Source organism: Leucopleurus acutus, assembly GCF_964270905.1.
Source record: "Leucopleurus acutus genome assembly, chromosome: X".
Lineage (NCBI taxonomy): Eukaryota > Metazoa > Chordata > Mammalia > Artiodactyla > Delphinidae > Leucopleurus > Leucopleurus acutus.
In genome coordinates this window covers 62408959-62424140 of record NC_139148.1, presented here as the reverse complement: position 1 = coordinate 62424140, position 15182 = coordinate 62408959, and the positions used below count along the sequence as shown (strand labels likewise).

General features: G+C 44.7%; 1 protein-coding gene across 1 annotated transcript; it reads right to left on the bottom strand.

Moving 5' to 3' along the window:
- Window positions 1-5094: 5094 nt before the first annotated feature.
- LOC309978008 (doublesex- and mab-3-related transcription factor C1-like) lies at window positions 5095-8670 on the bottom strand (the record flags this gene model as incomplete). The annotated part of the gene is made up of 8 exons (XM_082864379.1): window positions 5095-5207; window positions 5730-5832; window positions 6212-6334; window positions 6486-6546; window positions 7217-7335; window positions 7417-7553; window positions 8217-8374; window positions 8456-8670. 8 exons carry the CDS (start codon window positions 8668-8670, stop codon window positions 5095-5097), a joined length of 1029 nt encoding a protein of 342 aa, XP_082720505.1.
- Between the last annotated feature and the right edge of the window lie 6512 nt (window positions 8671-15182).

Sequence of the window (15182 nt, the reverse complement as noted above, 5' to 3'; positions counted from 1 at the left end):
ACAGAGAAGACTCAAATCAATAGAATTAGAAATGAAAAAGGAGAAGTAACAACTGACACTGCAGAAATACAAAAGATAATGAGAGATTACTACAAGCAACTCCATGCCAATAAAATGGATAACCTGGAAGAAATGGACAAATTCTTAGAAATGTACACCCTGCCAAGACTAAATCAGGAAGAAATAGAAAATACGAACAGACCAATCACAAGCACTGAAATTGAAACTGTGATTAAAATTTTTCCAAAAAACAAAAGCCCAGGACCAGATGGCTTCACAGGCGAATTCTGTCAAACATTTAGAGAAGACCTAACACCTATCCTTCTCAAACTCTTCCAACATATAGCAGAGGGAGGAACACTCCTAAACTCATTCTACGAGGCCACCATCGCCCTGATACCAAAACCAGACAAGGATGTCACAAAGAAAGAAAACTACAGGCCAATATCACTGATGAACATAGATGCAAAACTCCTCAACAAAATACTAGCAAACAGAATCAAACAGCACATTAAAGGACCATACATCATGATCAAGTGGTGTTTATTCCAGGGATGCAAGGATTCTTCAATATATGCAAATCAATCAACGTGATACACCATATTAAAAAATTGAAGGAGAAAAACCATATGGTCATCTCAATAGATGCAGAGAAAGCTTTCAACAAAATTCAACACCCATTTATGATAAAAACCCGCCAGAATGTAGGCATAGAGGGAACTTCCCTCAACATAAGAAAGGACATATATGTCAAACGCACAGCCAACATCGTCCTCAATGGTGGAAAACTGAAAGCATTTCCACTAAGATCAGGAACAAGACAAGGTTGCCCACTCTCACCACTCTTATTCAACATAGTTTTGGAAGTTTTAGCCACAGCAATCCGGGAAGAAAAGGAAATAAAAAGACACCAAATCGGAAAAGAAGAAGTAAAGCTGTCACTCTTTGCAGATGACATGATACTATACATAGAGAATCCTAAAGATGCTACCAGGAAACTACTAGAGCTAATCAATGAATTTGGTGAAGTTGCAGGGTACAAAATTAATGTACAGAAATCTGTTTCATTCCTATACGCTAATGATGAAAAATCTGAAAGTGAAATCAAGAAAACACTCCTATTTACAACTGCATCAAAAAGAACAAAATATCTAGGAGTAAACCTACCTAAGGAGACAAAAGACCTGTATGCAGAAAATTATAAGACACTGATAAAAGAATTTAAAAATGATACAAATAGATGCAGAGATATACCATGTTCTTGGATTGGAAGAATCAACATTGTGAAAGTGACTCTACTACCCAAAGCAATCTATAGATTCAATGCAATCCCTATCAAACTACCACTGGCGTTTTTCACAGAACTAGAACAAAAAATTTCACAATTTGTACGGAAACACAAAAGGACAGACTCTTTAATAAGTTGTGCTGGGAAAATTGGACAGGTACATGTAAAAATATGAGATTAGAACACTCCCTAACACCATACACAAAAATAAGCTCAAAATGGATTAAAGACCTAAATGTAAGGCCAGAAACTATCAAACTCTTAGAGGAAAACATACGCAGAACACTCTATGACATAAATCACATCAAGATCCTTATTGACCCACCTACTAGAGAAATGGAAATAAAAACAAAAATAAACAAATGGGAACCAATGAAACTGCAAAGCTTTTGCACAGCAAAGGAAAACACAAACCAGACCAAAAGACAGCCCTCAGAATGGGAGAAAATATTTTCAAATGAAGTAACTGACAAAGGATTAATCTCCAAAATTTACAAGCAGCTCATGCAGCTCAATAACAAAAAACAAACAACCCAATCCAAAAATGGGCAGAAGACCTAAATAGGCATTTCTCCAAAGAAGATATACAGATTGCCAACAAACACATGAAAGAATGCTCAACAGCATTAATCATTAGAGAACTGCAAATCAAAACTACCATGAGGTATCATCTCACACCAGTCAGAGTGCACATCATCAAAAATCTAGAAAGAATAAATGCGGGAGAGGGTGTGGAGAAAAGGGAACACTCTTGCACTGCTGGTGGGACTGTGAATTGGTACAGCCACTATGGAGAACAGTATGGAGGTTCCTTAAAATACTACAAATAGAACAACCATATGACCCAGCCATCCCACTACTGGACATATACCCTGAGAAAACCATAATTCAAAAAGAGTCATGTACCAAAATGTTTATTGCAGTTCTATGTACAATAGCCAGGAGATGGAAGCAACCTAAGTGTCCATCATTGGAAAAATGGATAAAGAAGATGTGGCACATGTATAAAATGGAATATTACTCAGCTATAGAAAGAAACGAAATTGGGTTATTTGTAGTGAGGTGGATAGACCTAGAGTCTGTCATACAGAGTGAAGTAAGTCCGAAGAGAAAGACAAATACCATATGCTAACACATATATATGGAAACTAAGGGGAAAAAATTGTCATGAAGAACCTAGGGGTAAGATGGGAATAAAGATACAGACCTACTAGAGAATGGACTTGGGGATATGGGTAGGGGGAAGGGTAAGCTGTGACAAAGTGAGAGAGTGGCATGGACATATATACACTACCAAACGTAAAATAGATATCTAGTCGGAAGCGGCCGCATAGTACAGGGAGATCAGCTCGGTGCTTTGTGACCACCTGCAGGGGTGGGATAGGGAGGGTGGGAGGGAGGGAGACGCAAGAGGGAAGAAATATGGGAACATATGTTTATGTATAACTGATTCAGTTTGTTATAAAGCAGGAGCTAACACACCGTTGTAAAGCAATTACACTCCATTAAAGATTTTTAAAAAATCAATAACGAATACTCTCCCCTCACTTTAGTCTGTTCTTGGTCAGAAAGCAATGGTAGCAGCCCTATCAAGCCCTGCAGTGTTAGTGCGACCTATTTTGGAAGAGGTGCCTCTCTGGGCAAGAGCCGAAAGCAGTGGAGTGCTGGAGGGTACTCTTACTGGAACATAAGAGGCGACTATCACATTGTCGGGAATTTTGTGAGCCAACTTTTAAACACAGCTGTCATTAAAACTAAATCGTATACAGTAACAATTACATTACATACATTATATTGAAAACGAACATAATACATGATCAAAAGTCATCGACTCCTATTATTTTCCTACATTTTTCTATTAGCTATGCTCTTGAGATTGTGCTTATTTATTGTAACTGAATGATGGAAATGCATCTCTTCCCAACTCTGCATCAAAGGCCATCAAGTTGGTAGCTTGAAATCGGCAAATGCTACAACACAGTGCGATTCTTCCAACCCTCGTCCTCCCCCACAGAGCCTGTTGTTAAACATTTACCTGCATGGCACTGGTTGAGATTGATCCACTCTGCAGATACCCTGGTGTGGTGGATATCCTCAGATCCAACCAGTGTTGTTATATACCATACCAGAGTCAGGGGCTAACTCACAACTGTTATGTAAAGTGATATTTTAAACCTGCGACCAAAGGATGGTTCACGAAAGATGTTTAACGTCTACCATTTATAACAATGTCCTAAGACTCCCATACTATGCCATTAAGAGACTTTTAAAAGAGGTATAGCTCAACACGTGTCAGGGTGTGGTGGGGGTGGGTGGGCAGGATCATGAACATCAGCAGAGGACTGAGAAACAAGTGCAGGTAGATCTGATCAATTCCTATAGATTGTTACTTTGAGTATGAAATAAAGGGATGATTCTTGAAAGACCCTTCTGACTGGGCGTCTGTGGCTTGAAGCTTTGAACTTCTCACTCGACACTTTGTAAAAAAGTAAATTTATTAGCTAATTTAGGGCAAGGCAAAGAGAAAGGAGTCTCCACCCATCTTTGGCTAAACATTTCCCTTCAAACACTTGTGCAACTCTTTGAGCGCATTTCCTCATATGTAAAAGGGTGATAATAATGCTTAGCTAACAGAGCTGTTGTGAGGTTATATGTGCTTAGCATACGGTGAACACAGAATAACGAAATGATAATGATTCTTCCTTGTATTTCCTGGGTCCTTCAAAAGTAGTCCCCAGGTCTAATTCATCTCCCCTCTTTGATTCTTCTTGTCCTGATTGACTTCAGTTTCCCCCCACTGTAAAATACATATTGGACTAGAATCAAACTGGCATTCCATTGGCCAAAGTTGGCCTGCTTGGATGTGTTGTTTGGCCCATGTAAAGGGCTTAAAGAGGAAACCAGAGCCAACATTTGAAAATTGAGATATTTTACATAGAAATCTAGAATTTCATCTTCTCTTGAAAAATCAGGAGATGGGGCAACAATGAGCCCACATTCCTGCACGGCAACAATTGGCTAGAGCCAAGTGACAGCTGCCCCCTTAGGTAGAGCATGCACTGTCAATTGGCCAGACCCCATCTGGCCTGCTCTACTCATTTATATGATCTGCTTGATTCTGCAGACATCTCAATTTGTGGCCCTCTGGACAACTGGAAGCAGTCTATGCCAGGAAAGGCATAGGCACTTACTTGCTGAATGAATAAATCTCCTACCCTTTTTTTTTTTCCTCTACCATTTTCTTATCTAGCCATGTTAAGAAATCCCAGTTATTGAGTAAAGAGCTTCTCCCTTTGAAAAGTGAATTGAACAAGTCTGTTAGAGTCAGGAGAGTCTAAGTTATACTGTGGTAACGAACAACTCCTATATCTCAGTGCCTTACAACAAGGGTTTATTATTTGCTCACACACACAAACCTAGACACAAAATGAAAACATCCTCAGATTTTCACATGCATGGATAAGTATATGAGCGTGTCAGTATGTTCACAATCACGAATCCAATAAAACCTCTGGCAGATGAACATATGGACTCACACAGAACCCTATTTAGAGACTGATCAGCTTAGATTGTACAACCCTGTTTTCATAAGAGACATTAAAAGGCCCTGGGATCCAAGAAAGTAAAGGATGGAGGTACAAGAATATCCATCCTCAGTCAAGGAATTGCCCCGCATAAAAAAACGGGTCTGAAAGCTTATATAAGCGCCTAAGGGCTTAGAAAAAGACGTTAAGAATTTTGGACATTAAGCATTTTGCAAATGCATACATAGGCAGTATTTTAGTGAGTTCTCCCCCTCTGGGCTTCTAGCTCAAGGGGGAGATGCACCCCAGGTGTCCATTAGGCAGAGAAACAGAGCTGGCTGACGCAGGTCCGAGAGAGGGGTTAGGAGGCTGAAGTCCTCTATCTCCAGCAGGAGCTGTAGACACGAAGAAAGGGGTCAGGGTCAGGTCACACCCATTTCCCCTCCTGGCTCTCCCCTCTTTTTTGTTCCACCCAATCAAGGCTTTGTCACCTGGACTGTATTGCACAGAACTCTTCCTTGCTGGTTTGCCCACCTCAAGTCCTGCCTCCTCCAAACCCTCCATCACAGCCACCACATTTCTTTTTGTCAAGCCCAGTGTCTCTGAATATGCTCCTCCCTAGTTCAGACATTCCCTGGCTCCTCATCACCCACAGTGGCTGATCTAACCTCCTAAGCCTGGCATGCCAGACCTCCGTGACTGGTAGCCTCTCCACCCTCATCCCCTCTGTTCCAGCAGTTCCTTCAGGGTGGCTGCTTCACTCACACTCCATACCGAATGCACCATTTTGGTCTGGTCATGCCCAGCCTTCCCTCTCAGCCTCCCTAGGTGTCTATCTCGCCTCCAGTCCTTCCTCCCCAGGCTCATCAGTGAGATACAGCCGCAAAACACGACTTGTGAAGGCATCCATGCTCCACCTTGAGACTGGAAGCTCCCTGAAGGCAGGAACCAGATCTCCTTCTGCACTAGGCTCTTGCCACCTATGTATGTCCTCCCCAGGTCACAGCAGACTTCAGGGGTCTGGATAGAAAGTCCTGGGCCGGGAATCAGGAGACCTGGTTCTTCCACTTGATATGCTGCATGCCCTAGGGTAGGTCCCTGCTACTCTTAGGGACTTGGTTTCCTTATTTCTTGACATCAGGGCACTGGACATTTGGTGTTGAGCACAATGCTCGATAAACCGATGATTCACTGAACAACCATGTACTGCCACTTCAAGAGTCAGACGGAGGAGCTTGGCTGCCTGGGCCCAAAGAGGTTCAACCCCCAACCCCCCTCCTACTCTGACTTCCCAGTCAGGCCCTGCTTAACACAACCGCCTCCCATTTCCCAACTATCCCCAACCCCATGTTCTCCTTTCAAAGACCAGGCTACCTGGTGCAACTCAGGGCTGGAGCACAGAGATGGAGCCAGAAGGGGCCTGGGAAGATTCTCTCAGAGCCAGCAGAGCCTCGGCCGCTTCCAGTTTTCGCTGCCACTCTGAGGAGGCAGAAACCGAGACCTGGTCGGAAGCTTTGGGAGCCTGCGAAGCAAAGGATGTGAGAGAATGGGAGCTGGGAACCCACACCTCCCCCGTGCCCCTTCAGTCCCCAGCCACCCTGAGGCCTTCTGCTCTTCTCCTTCACTAAGCTTGGCCCCTGCCAGGGTTCTGGACCCCACAATTTCCCCAGAATCCGTGGCTGCAGTAGAAGGGGGTTAAGGGTGGCACAGGGCTGGAGGATCAGAGTTGAGCATCTAGGAACAAGGAAAGGAGAAGCCAGGGGATTTACCCCTCTGGCAGGCACATACTACCAGTAGAGAGAGAGGAGCAAGGATTTTGCAATATCTGCATGTGGGAGTCTGAATGCCAGCTGGCCATTAGTCGTTGTGGCTTGGACAAGTCCGTTCCCCTGCTTGGACTGTCTTCTTTTCTGTACCTTTCTTTTTCTATATCTTTCCTGAGACACTAATTCCTCCCAGCTTTTTCAAAACTCCCAAGGCAACAGTAAAGATTATGGGAAGTCAGAGGTGTCTGTGTTTTAATCTTCAAGGCACCTGGAGTGACGTGATTACTGTCCCTGTCCAAGGACTGGTTCTTGCCTCCATATTCCCCAATCAAGTTTCCCAAGGCACTTGAAGGGCCAGCTTGGCTCATCTCCAGGAACTTTTCTCTGACGGTTATTAGACTCTCGCCTGGGTGAGATGGTGGGACTCACCATCATGGCCCCCCTTCTCAGCAGGAGCTTCTATCCCATCGATTTGTTTCATGTGGAATAACAGCCTCCAGTTGTCAAAGGCCTGCTATGTGGCAGGCCTTGTGCTAGTCCTCTTGTCAATGTTATAGGTGTAGAATATTGTCCCCTCTCAGTACACTGATAGGAAAATAGAGGCTCAGAGATGTAAAGTTACTTTTCCAAAGTCTCACAAATTGGAAATGGCAAATCTGGGAGAGCTCTGTCGTTGCCCCATAGTCTGAGATGCCACCTTCTCCTCCTCCTCCTCCTCCTCCACTTGCACCGCACTGCCTTCACTTCCTCTTTCTTGCTGCCATGGCCTTAACCAGAAGGTTGGGCACTCAATAACAAAATATACAACTAGCTCCATGGTCCTTCTCACTCTACTCACCTGCTGGGCAGGGCAGGTGGTCTGTGTGTCTTCCTGGAAAGAGAAATTGTTAGTTGCTTCTTCAAGGGTGCTGGAGTCCAGGACAGAGACAAAGATTCCGAGGCCAGACCGATCAGCAGAGCTCCTTGGGAGCTTGCCTGCAGGAGCAGAGAGCACAGGTTGGAGTCAGGGACCAAGCCGGCCATGGAAAGGAGATGTGGGCATGTTTTAGGACAACAATAGGAGCCCAGGATGTCAGAGTTGGGAAGACCTTGAAGACCAGCTAGTCCTACTCTTCATTTTGGGACTGGGGACTATGAGACCCAGAGAGAAGTATTTTTTTCCCCCCAGGGTCATATGGCAAGTTGCAGTAGGGTTAGAGATGGTACCCAGGTCTTCAGGACACAGGAAGGGGTCTGGGCAGTGGCTGAGGTGGAAGCTTCCCACACTGGCCCCAGACTCCTCCCCAGGGGTTGCACAGGGGTGGGCCTCAAGCTGATGTTCTCCTTCCCAACTGTGAGAGAATGGGGACAGCTTAGGTGAGCCTTTCTCCCTGACCGTCTCCCCCCGACTCTACCTCCCACCCAATCTGAGGCCTCATCCCACTGTGGACCTTTTTGACCGCACCCCCCCCCCCAGATGTCTCCAGCCCACCAACACTTGGTAGATAATATTGATGAGGTTTTATAGTTGGGGAAGCTAAGGCCCAAGGAGTAACTTGCCCAAAGCCACATCAAAATTGGGTGGTAGGACTGGTGACAGAACTACTCATGCTCCCTACACCCAAAACTCAGACACCCTCCCTGGCCAGAGATACTCACTGGGGACTCCTGCTTGAATGGCCAACTTGTTGACATGACTGTGAGCTTTGGGAGAGGTGGTCCCACTCCTTATCAGTCCTTCAGTCAGGTGCCTCTTTCGGAGTGGCCCCTGCTCCGACTTCAAGGTACTCTCAGCAGGCAAGATGCTGCAGTGTTCCCTAAAGTGGGGGATTGCAGGTCTAAAGTCAGTCACCTTTAGAGGAGCCCACTCCCCTCCCCTTGTCAGACACCATACTCACGAGAAGAGGGCACACTTGTGACACTCGCAGACCTTGAAGAGGCAGTAGTGCTCCTGGTCCTTGACTTGGGCAGTGATGCCGTGTTTGTGGCAGCGGGCTCTGCGACGTTTAGCTCTTCTGGGGCCAGGTTCAATCCCCCATGGGGCTCCGGTCTCAAGTCCAGTGGTGGAGTCAGGGGGGCCGCAGGGCACAGCAGGCATTTCATCGGGATCCATGGTTCTAGAGCAAGGAGTGGAGGTCAGGGTGACCACATGATCCCCTACCCACAACGTACTTCCTCTGCCCTTGGAAAGCCCCATCTGAGGCGGCTGGATTCTTCTCCACCCAGCTCACCGTTGAAATGAGATTGCACCCTCCCTTCTTACTTCGTGTAGCCTCCTTCCCAGGGCGCTCCACTCACGCATAGGCAGGTTGCAAGAAACTCTGGGCATGGGTCCTGTATATTTTCAATCCAATTACTAGTCTCTCTGCCTACCTTCACTCCACATAGACACCCTTCACAGGCATGCATATGCACTCTCACGCCCCCTTCAACAATTACTACTTCCCTTTCTCATGTATCATCTTGTATTCTGCTATGCCCAGCTATTATTCCTGGCATCCACTTCCACAATTGTCTTCCTAACCTCCTGCATTCATTCACTCCCTACTCATGATTCTATGCCCCTCTGCATTCAATTCTATTATTAGTCTCCTGTATGCCCTACATTCAATCTTCCTCTCACCTTCCATTCCGATTTTTTTTCTTGCACCCCATTGAAATCTTAATTATTCTCTTGCTCCCTCTTTAAACTGACACCCCTTTGCATCTCATGAAATCATATTCTGCTGGATCTCAAGCCCCTGTTTCAATCATTATTTTCATTAATTCCCTCAATTATTTATCAAGTAGATGTTTGTTGATCCCCCCTAGTGAATGCCAGACCCTGATCTAGTCAAAAGCCAACTCCTCACTACACTAATTGTTCTCTTGCACCAACACACCCTCTCTGCTTTCATGCAAACCCGTGCATTCCCTCCACAGCCTCCCAACAATCTTCCATGCTCCTCTCCAAACTTCAACAATTATGCTTGGGCTTCCCTGGTGGCGCAGGGGTTGAGAGTCCGCCTGCCGATGCAGGGGACACGGGTTCGTGCCCCAGTCCGGGAAGATCCCACATGCCACGGAGCGGCTGGGCCCGTGAGCCATGGCCGCTGAGCCTGCGCATCGGGAGCCTGTGCTCCGCAACGGGAGAGGCCACAACAGTGAGAGGCCCGCGTACCGCAAAAAAAAAAAAAAAAACCAATCACGCTTGAGCACACCTTCCCCTCCTCCCGCACCCAGAGTGCACCACCTCCTCTCAGGCTGCCAGACCATTCCCTGCCACACCCACCTCAGAATCAAGGGAGGGGCATAAGCCCTGCCCCAGGGGCCAGAGGCCAGGTGTCAGGAGGCCTCAGCAAGCGGTCGTCCGTCCCACAGGACTTCAGCCAAGGGGGCTGGGGTTGGGTGTGGAGTGGGAGGTGGGGGTGGGGGTGGGGGTGGGGGTGGGGCGGGGCGGGACATGAGGTACCCGGCTGAGATGGAGGAGAGGAGAAGGGGTTGGGGATCCATAGCAGGAGGGAGGGAGGAAAGAAGAGGTGTGGAGAATGAGGGTCCTATTCCTGATGCCAGTCTGTGGTTACCCCAGCCTCCACCAGGTCAGAATCAATCTGCTGGGACAGGAGACCTGAAGGAAGCCTCAGCTCTCGCTCCCTTTCCCGCTCTGCCTTCAAAGGCCAATGAGCTTCCAGCTCTGCCTTTCACCTCCCACTGCTATGGCCAGCGACCAATGAGCTTCAAGCTCATCTGAAGGTCACTGACCAAAGTCCTGCCCCACTCGTCGCTTCCCTCCCAGTTCTCCTCTCGCTGGCTTTATTGGGCGGCCGGCCATTTAACTCCGGAAGTGAAGTAGAGCTTTGTGCTCTCCAAACCTTGTTTCCCGAACTGTTCTCTCTTTGGATGTGAAATACTGTACACGCATGCCTTTTAAACACACGTCCTTGGTATTCTGTAACTTACTTTTACAAAATTCAGCGTGTGTTTCTAAGGTCGCTCCGTATTCCTATGTCAGGGATTCTCAGGCAGGGGTTCGTAATTCACAGTCAGATTTTGCATCTCCAGGGAACATTTGGCACTGTCTGGAGTCATTTTGGTCTTTATTCGTGTGTCTCTGTTTCTGAATTCCCTGTTCTGTTCCACAGATAAATTGGTCTATTCCTGTGCCAGTACTACACTGTGTTAATTTTTATCTCTTGGTAAGACATTTTGATCTCTGGTAGGACAAGTCTTCACACCTTATTCATCATCTCCAGGCATATCTTTACTATTCTTCGCCTTTTGCCCTTCCTAAATTCTAAAATATAAATGTTAGGATCAGCATGACATGTTTCCTGAAAACTCATTTGTGGTAGATTTGGATTGCATTTTCATTGAATCTGTGGATCAGTTAAGAGAGAATTGGCTATCTTTATGATATCCAGCCTTCCTAGTCACCAACATGGGATGGCTCTCTATTTTTGTGGGTCTTCTTTAATGTTGGAATCTCTCAGCTTAGTATTTAGCTTTACCTTTTGTACGTTCAGATCTTGTACATCCTTTATTGCATTTATCCCAAGAACTCTGGAATGTTGTTGCTCTGGTGCTTGATATCTGGTTACAATAACATTTTCTATCTGTATCTGATTTCTAGAATTCCACTTGGCTTTTTAAAAAATATGTTGATCTCGGGGGCTTCCCTGGTGGCGCAGTGGTTGGGAGTCCGCCTGCCAGTGCACGGGACACGGGTTCGTGCCCCGGTCCGGGAGGATCCCACCTGCTCCAGAGCGGCTGGGCCCGTGGGCCATGGCTGCTGGGCCTGCGCGTCTGGAGCCAGTGCTCCGCAGCGGGAGAGGCCACAGCAGTGGGAGGCCCACGTACCAGAAAAAAAAAAATATATATATATATCTATATCTATATATATATATATATATATATTGATCTCAAAGTCAGCCACCATGCTAAACTCTGTGATATCTAATCATGTGCCTATAAGTGGTGCACAGTCTTCTGTGAATCTATGAGTAACAGAAGTAAGGTAATCAACTTACAAGTTTCTTACTGGCTGGCTAGGACATCCACTACAAGGTAAAATAGAGACTGCAAAATTGGGCATCTTTGGGTTATTCCTAATATTAAACAGAAGGATGCCAACATTTCCATATTAAAATGGGCTTGCTGTGTTTCATTGTTTGCTTTAATTCTTCAATTCTTTCTCTGTTTCTCCTTCCTTTCTTTCTTTCCTTCCTTCTCTCTTTTGTTTCTTCCGTTCTCTCTCTCTTTTCTCATTCTTTCTTTCTTTCCCTTTATCAGATTAAGGAATATCCCTTGTATTTCTAGCTTAATAAGATTGTCTTAAAAATCATGAATAGATATAGGATTATACTTTTTTGGCCTCCACTAAAATGATCAAGACTCTAATCATTTAATCTGTTAACACAGTGAGGGTTATTTATAAGATTTTTTTTTTCAAAATCTTTAGTGAAGTACACATCTTAGTGAGTTTCCAAAAACTAAACATAAACATCCAGTTAGCACCTGGAGCAAACAGCAGAATATATTAGCAACACACAAACCTCTCTCATGCCCCCTTCCATCTATAGTTTTTCTAATGTTAAACCAGATTTGCTCTCCTAGGATAGATGTAACTTAGTTATGGCGTATCATCTTTTGTGTACACTGGTGGGCTCAGTTTGCTAAAGTTTTGCTTAGAATTTTTTGTGTCTTCGGTTCACGAGGAAGATTGACTTGATGTTTCATTCCTCATAGCATCTTTGCTGGTTCCAGGGTCAAGGTTTTCTAGTCTCATAGACTAAGTTGGGCAAAAGTCCCTCTTTGCTATCCTCTGGCAGTGTTCACGTAAGATTAGGATTATCTGTCTTGAAACTCTTTATTTATTTTTTAACATCTTTATTGGACTATAATTGCATTACAATGTTGTGTTAGTTTCTTCTGTATAACAAAGTGAATCAGCTATATGTATGCATATATCCCCATATCCCCTCCCTCTTGCATCACCCTCCCAACCTCCTATCCCACCCCTCTAGTTGGTCACAAAGCACCGAGCTAATCTCCCTGTGCCAGGCAACTGCATCCCACTAGCTATCTACTTTACACTTGGTAGTGCATATATGTCAATGCTATTCTCTCACTTCGTCCCAGCTTACCCTTCCTCCGCCCTGTATCCTCAAGTCCATTCTCTATGCCTGCGTCTTTATTCCTGTCCTGCCCCTGGGTTCATCAGAACAATTTTTTAACATCTTTATTGGAGTGTAATTGCTTTACAATGGTGTGTTAGTTTCTGCTGTATAACAAAGTGAATCAGCTATATGTACACATATATCCCCATATCCCCTCCCTCTGGCATCTCCCTCCCACCCTCCCTATCCCAGCCCTCTAGGTGGTCACAAAGCACCGAGCTAATCTCCCTGTGCTATGCAGCTGATTCCCACTTGCTATCTAGTTTACATTTGGTAGTGTATATACGTCAATGGTACTCTCTCACTTCGTCCCAGCTTACCCTTGCCCCTCCCTGGGTCCTGAAGTCCATTCTCTACGTGTGCGCCCTTATCCCCGTCCTGTCCCTAGTTCTTCACAACCATTTTTCTTTTTTTTTTAGATTCCATACATATGTGTTAGCATATGGTATTTCTTTTTCTCTTTCTGACTTACTTCACTCTGTATGACAGACTCTAGGTCCATCCACCTCACTACAAATAACTCAATTTTGTTTCTTTTTATGGCTGAGTAATATTCCATTGTATATAGGTGCCACATGTCCTTTATCCATGTATCTGTCGATGGACATTTAGGTTGCTTCCATATCCTGGCTATTGTATATAGAGCTGCGATGAACATTGTGGTACATGACACTTTCTTTTTTTTTTTTTAACATCTTTAGTGGAGTATAATTGCCTTACAAGGGTGTGTTAGTTTCTGCTTTATAACAAAGTGAATCAGTCATACATATACATATGCCCCCATATCTCTTCCCTCTTGCATATCCCTCCCTCCCACCTTCCCTATCCCAGACCTCTAGTTGGTCACAAAGCACCGAGCTGATCTCCCTGTGCTATGCGGCTGATTCCCACTAGCTATCTAGTTTACATTTGGTAGTGTATATATGTCAATGGTACTCTTCCACCTCGCCACAGCTTACCCTTGCCCCTCCCTGGGTCCTGAAGTCCATTCTCTACATGTGCGTCTTTATCCCCGTCCTGTCGCTAGTTCTTCAGAACCATTTTTCTTTTTTTTAGATTCCATATATATGTGTTAGCATATGGTATTTGTTTTTCTCTTTCTGACTTATTTCTTTCTGTATGACAGACTCTAGGTCCATCCACCTTAGTACAAATAACTCAACTTCGTTTCCTTCTATGGCTGAGTAATATTCCATTGTATATAGGTGCCACATGTTCTTTATCCATGTATCTGTCGATGGACATTTAGGTTGCTTCCGTGTCCTGGCTATTGTAAATAGAGCTGCAGTGAATATTGTGCTACATGTCTCTTTCTTTCTTTTTTAACATCTTTAGTGGAGTATAATTGCTTTACAAGGGTGTGTTACTTTCTGCTTCGTAACAAAGTGAATCTGTTATACATATACATATGTCCCCATATCTCTGCCCTCTTGCATCTCCCTCCCTCCCACCATCCCTATCCCGGGCCTCTACGTGGTCACAAAGCACCGAGCTGATCTCCCTGTGCTATGTGGTTGCTTCCCACTAGCAATCGGTTTTACATTTGGTAGTGTAGATATGTACATGCCACTCTCTTACTTTGTCCCAGCTTACCCTTCCCCCTCCCTGTGTCCTCAAGTTCATTTTCTAGTAGGTCTGCGTCTTTATTCCTGTCCAGCCCCTAGGTTCTTCATGACCATTTTTTTTTTAGATTCCATATATATGTGTTAGCATACGGTATTTGTTTTTCTCTTACTCACTTACTTCACTCTGTATGACAGACTCTAGGTCCATCTACCTCAGTACAAATGATTCAATTTTGTTTCTTTTTATGGCCGAGTAATATTCCATTGTATATATGTGCCACAACTTTTTTATCCATTCATCTGTTGATGGACACATACGTTGCTTCCATCTCCTGGCTATTGTAAATAGAGCTGCAATGAACATTATTGTGCATGACTCTTTTTGAATTATGGTTTTCTCAGGGTATACACCAAGTAGTGGGATTGCTGGGTCATGTGGTAGTTCAATTTTTAGTTCTTTAAGGAACCTCCTTAGTGGCTGTATCAATTTACATTCCCACCAACAGTGCAAGAAGTTTGCCTTTTCTCCACACCAGCTCCAGCATTTATTGTTTGTAGATATTTTAATGATGGCCCTTCTGACTGGTGTGAGGTGATACCTCAATGTAGTTTTGATTTGCATTTCTATAATGATTAGTGATGTTGAGCATTCTTTCATGTGTTTGTTGGCAAGCTGTATATCTTCTTTGGAGAAATGTCTATTTAAGTCTTCTGCCCATTTATGGATTGGGTTGGGTTTTTTTTTTTCTCATATTGAGCTGCATGAGCTGCTTGTAAATTTTGGAGAGTAATCCTTTCTCAGTTGCTTCATTTGCAAATATTTTCTCCTAATCGAAGCATTGTCTTCTCATCTGGGTTATGGCTTCCTTTGCTGTGCAAAAGCATTTAAGTTGCATTGGGTCTCA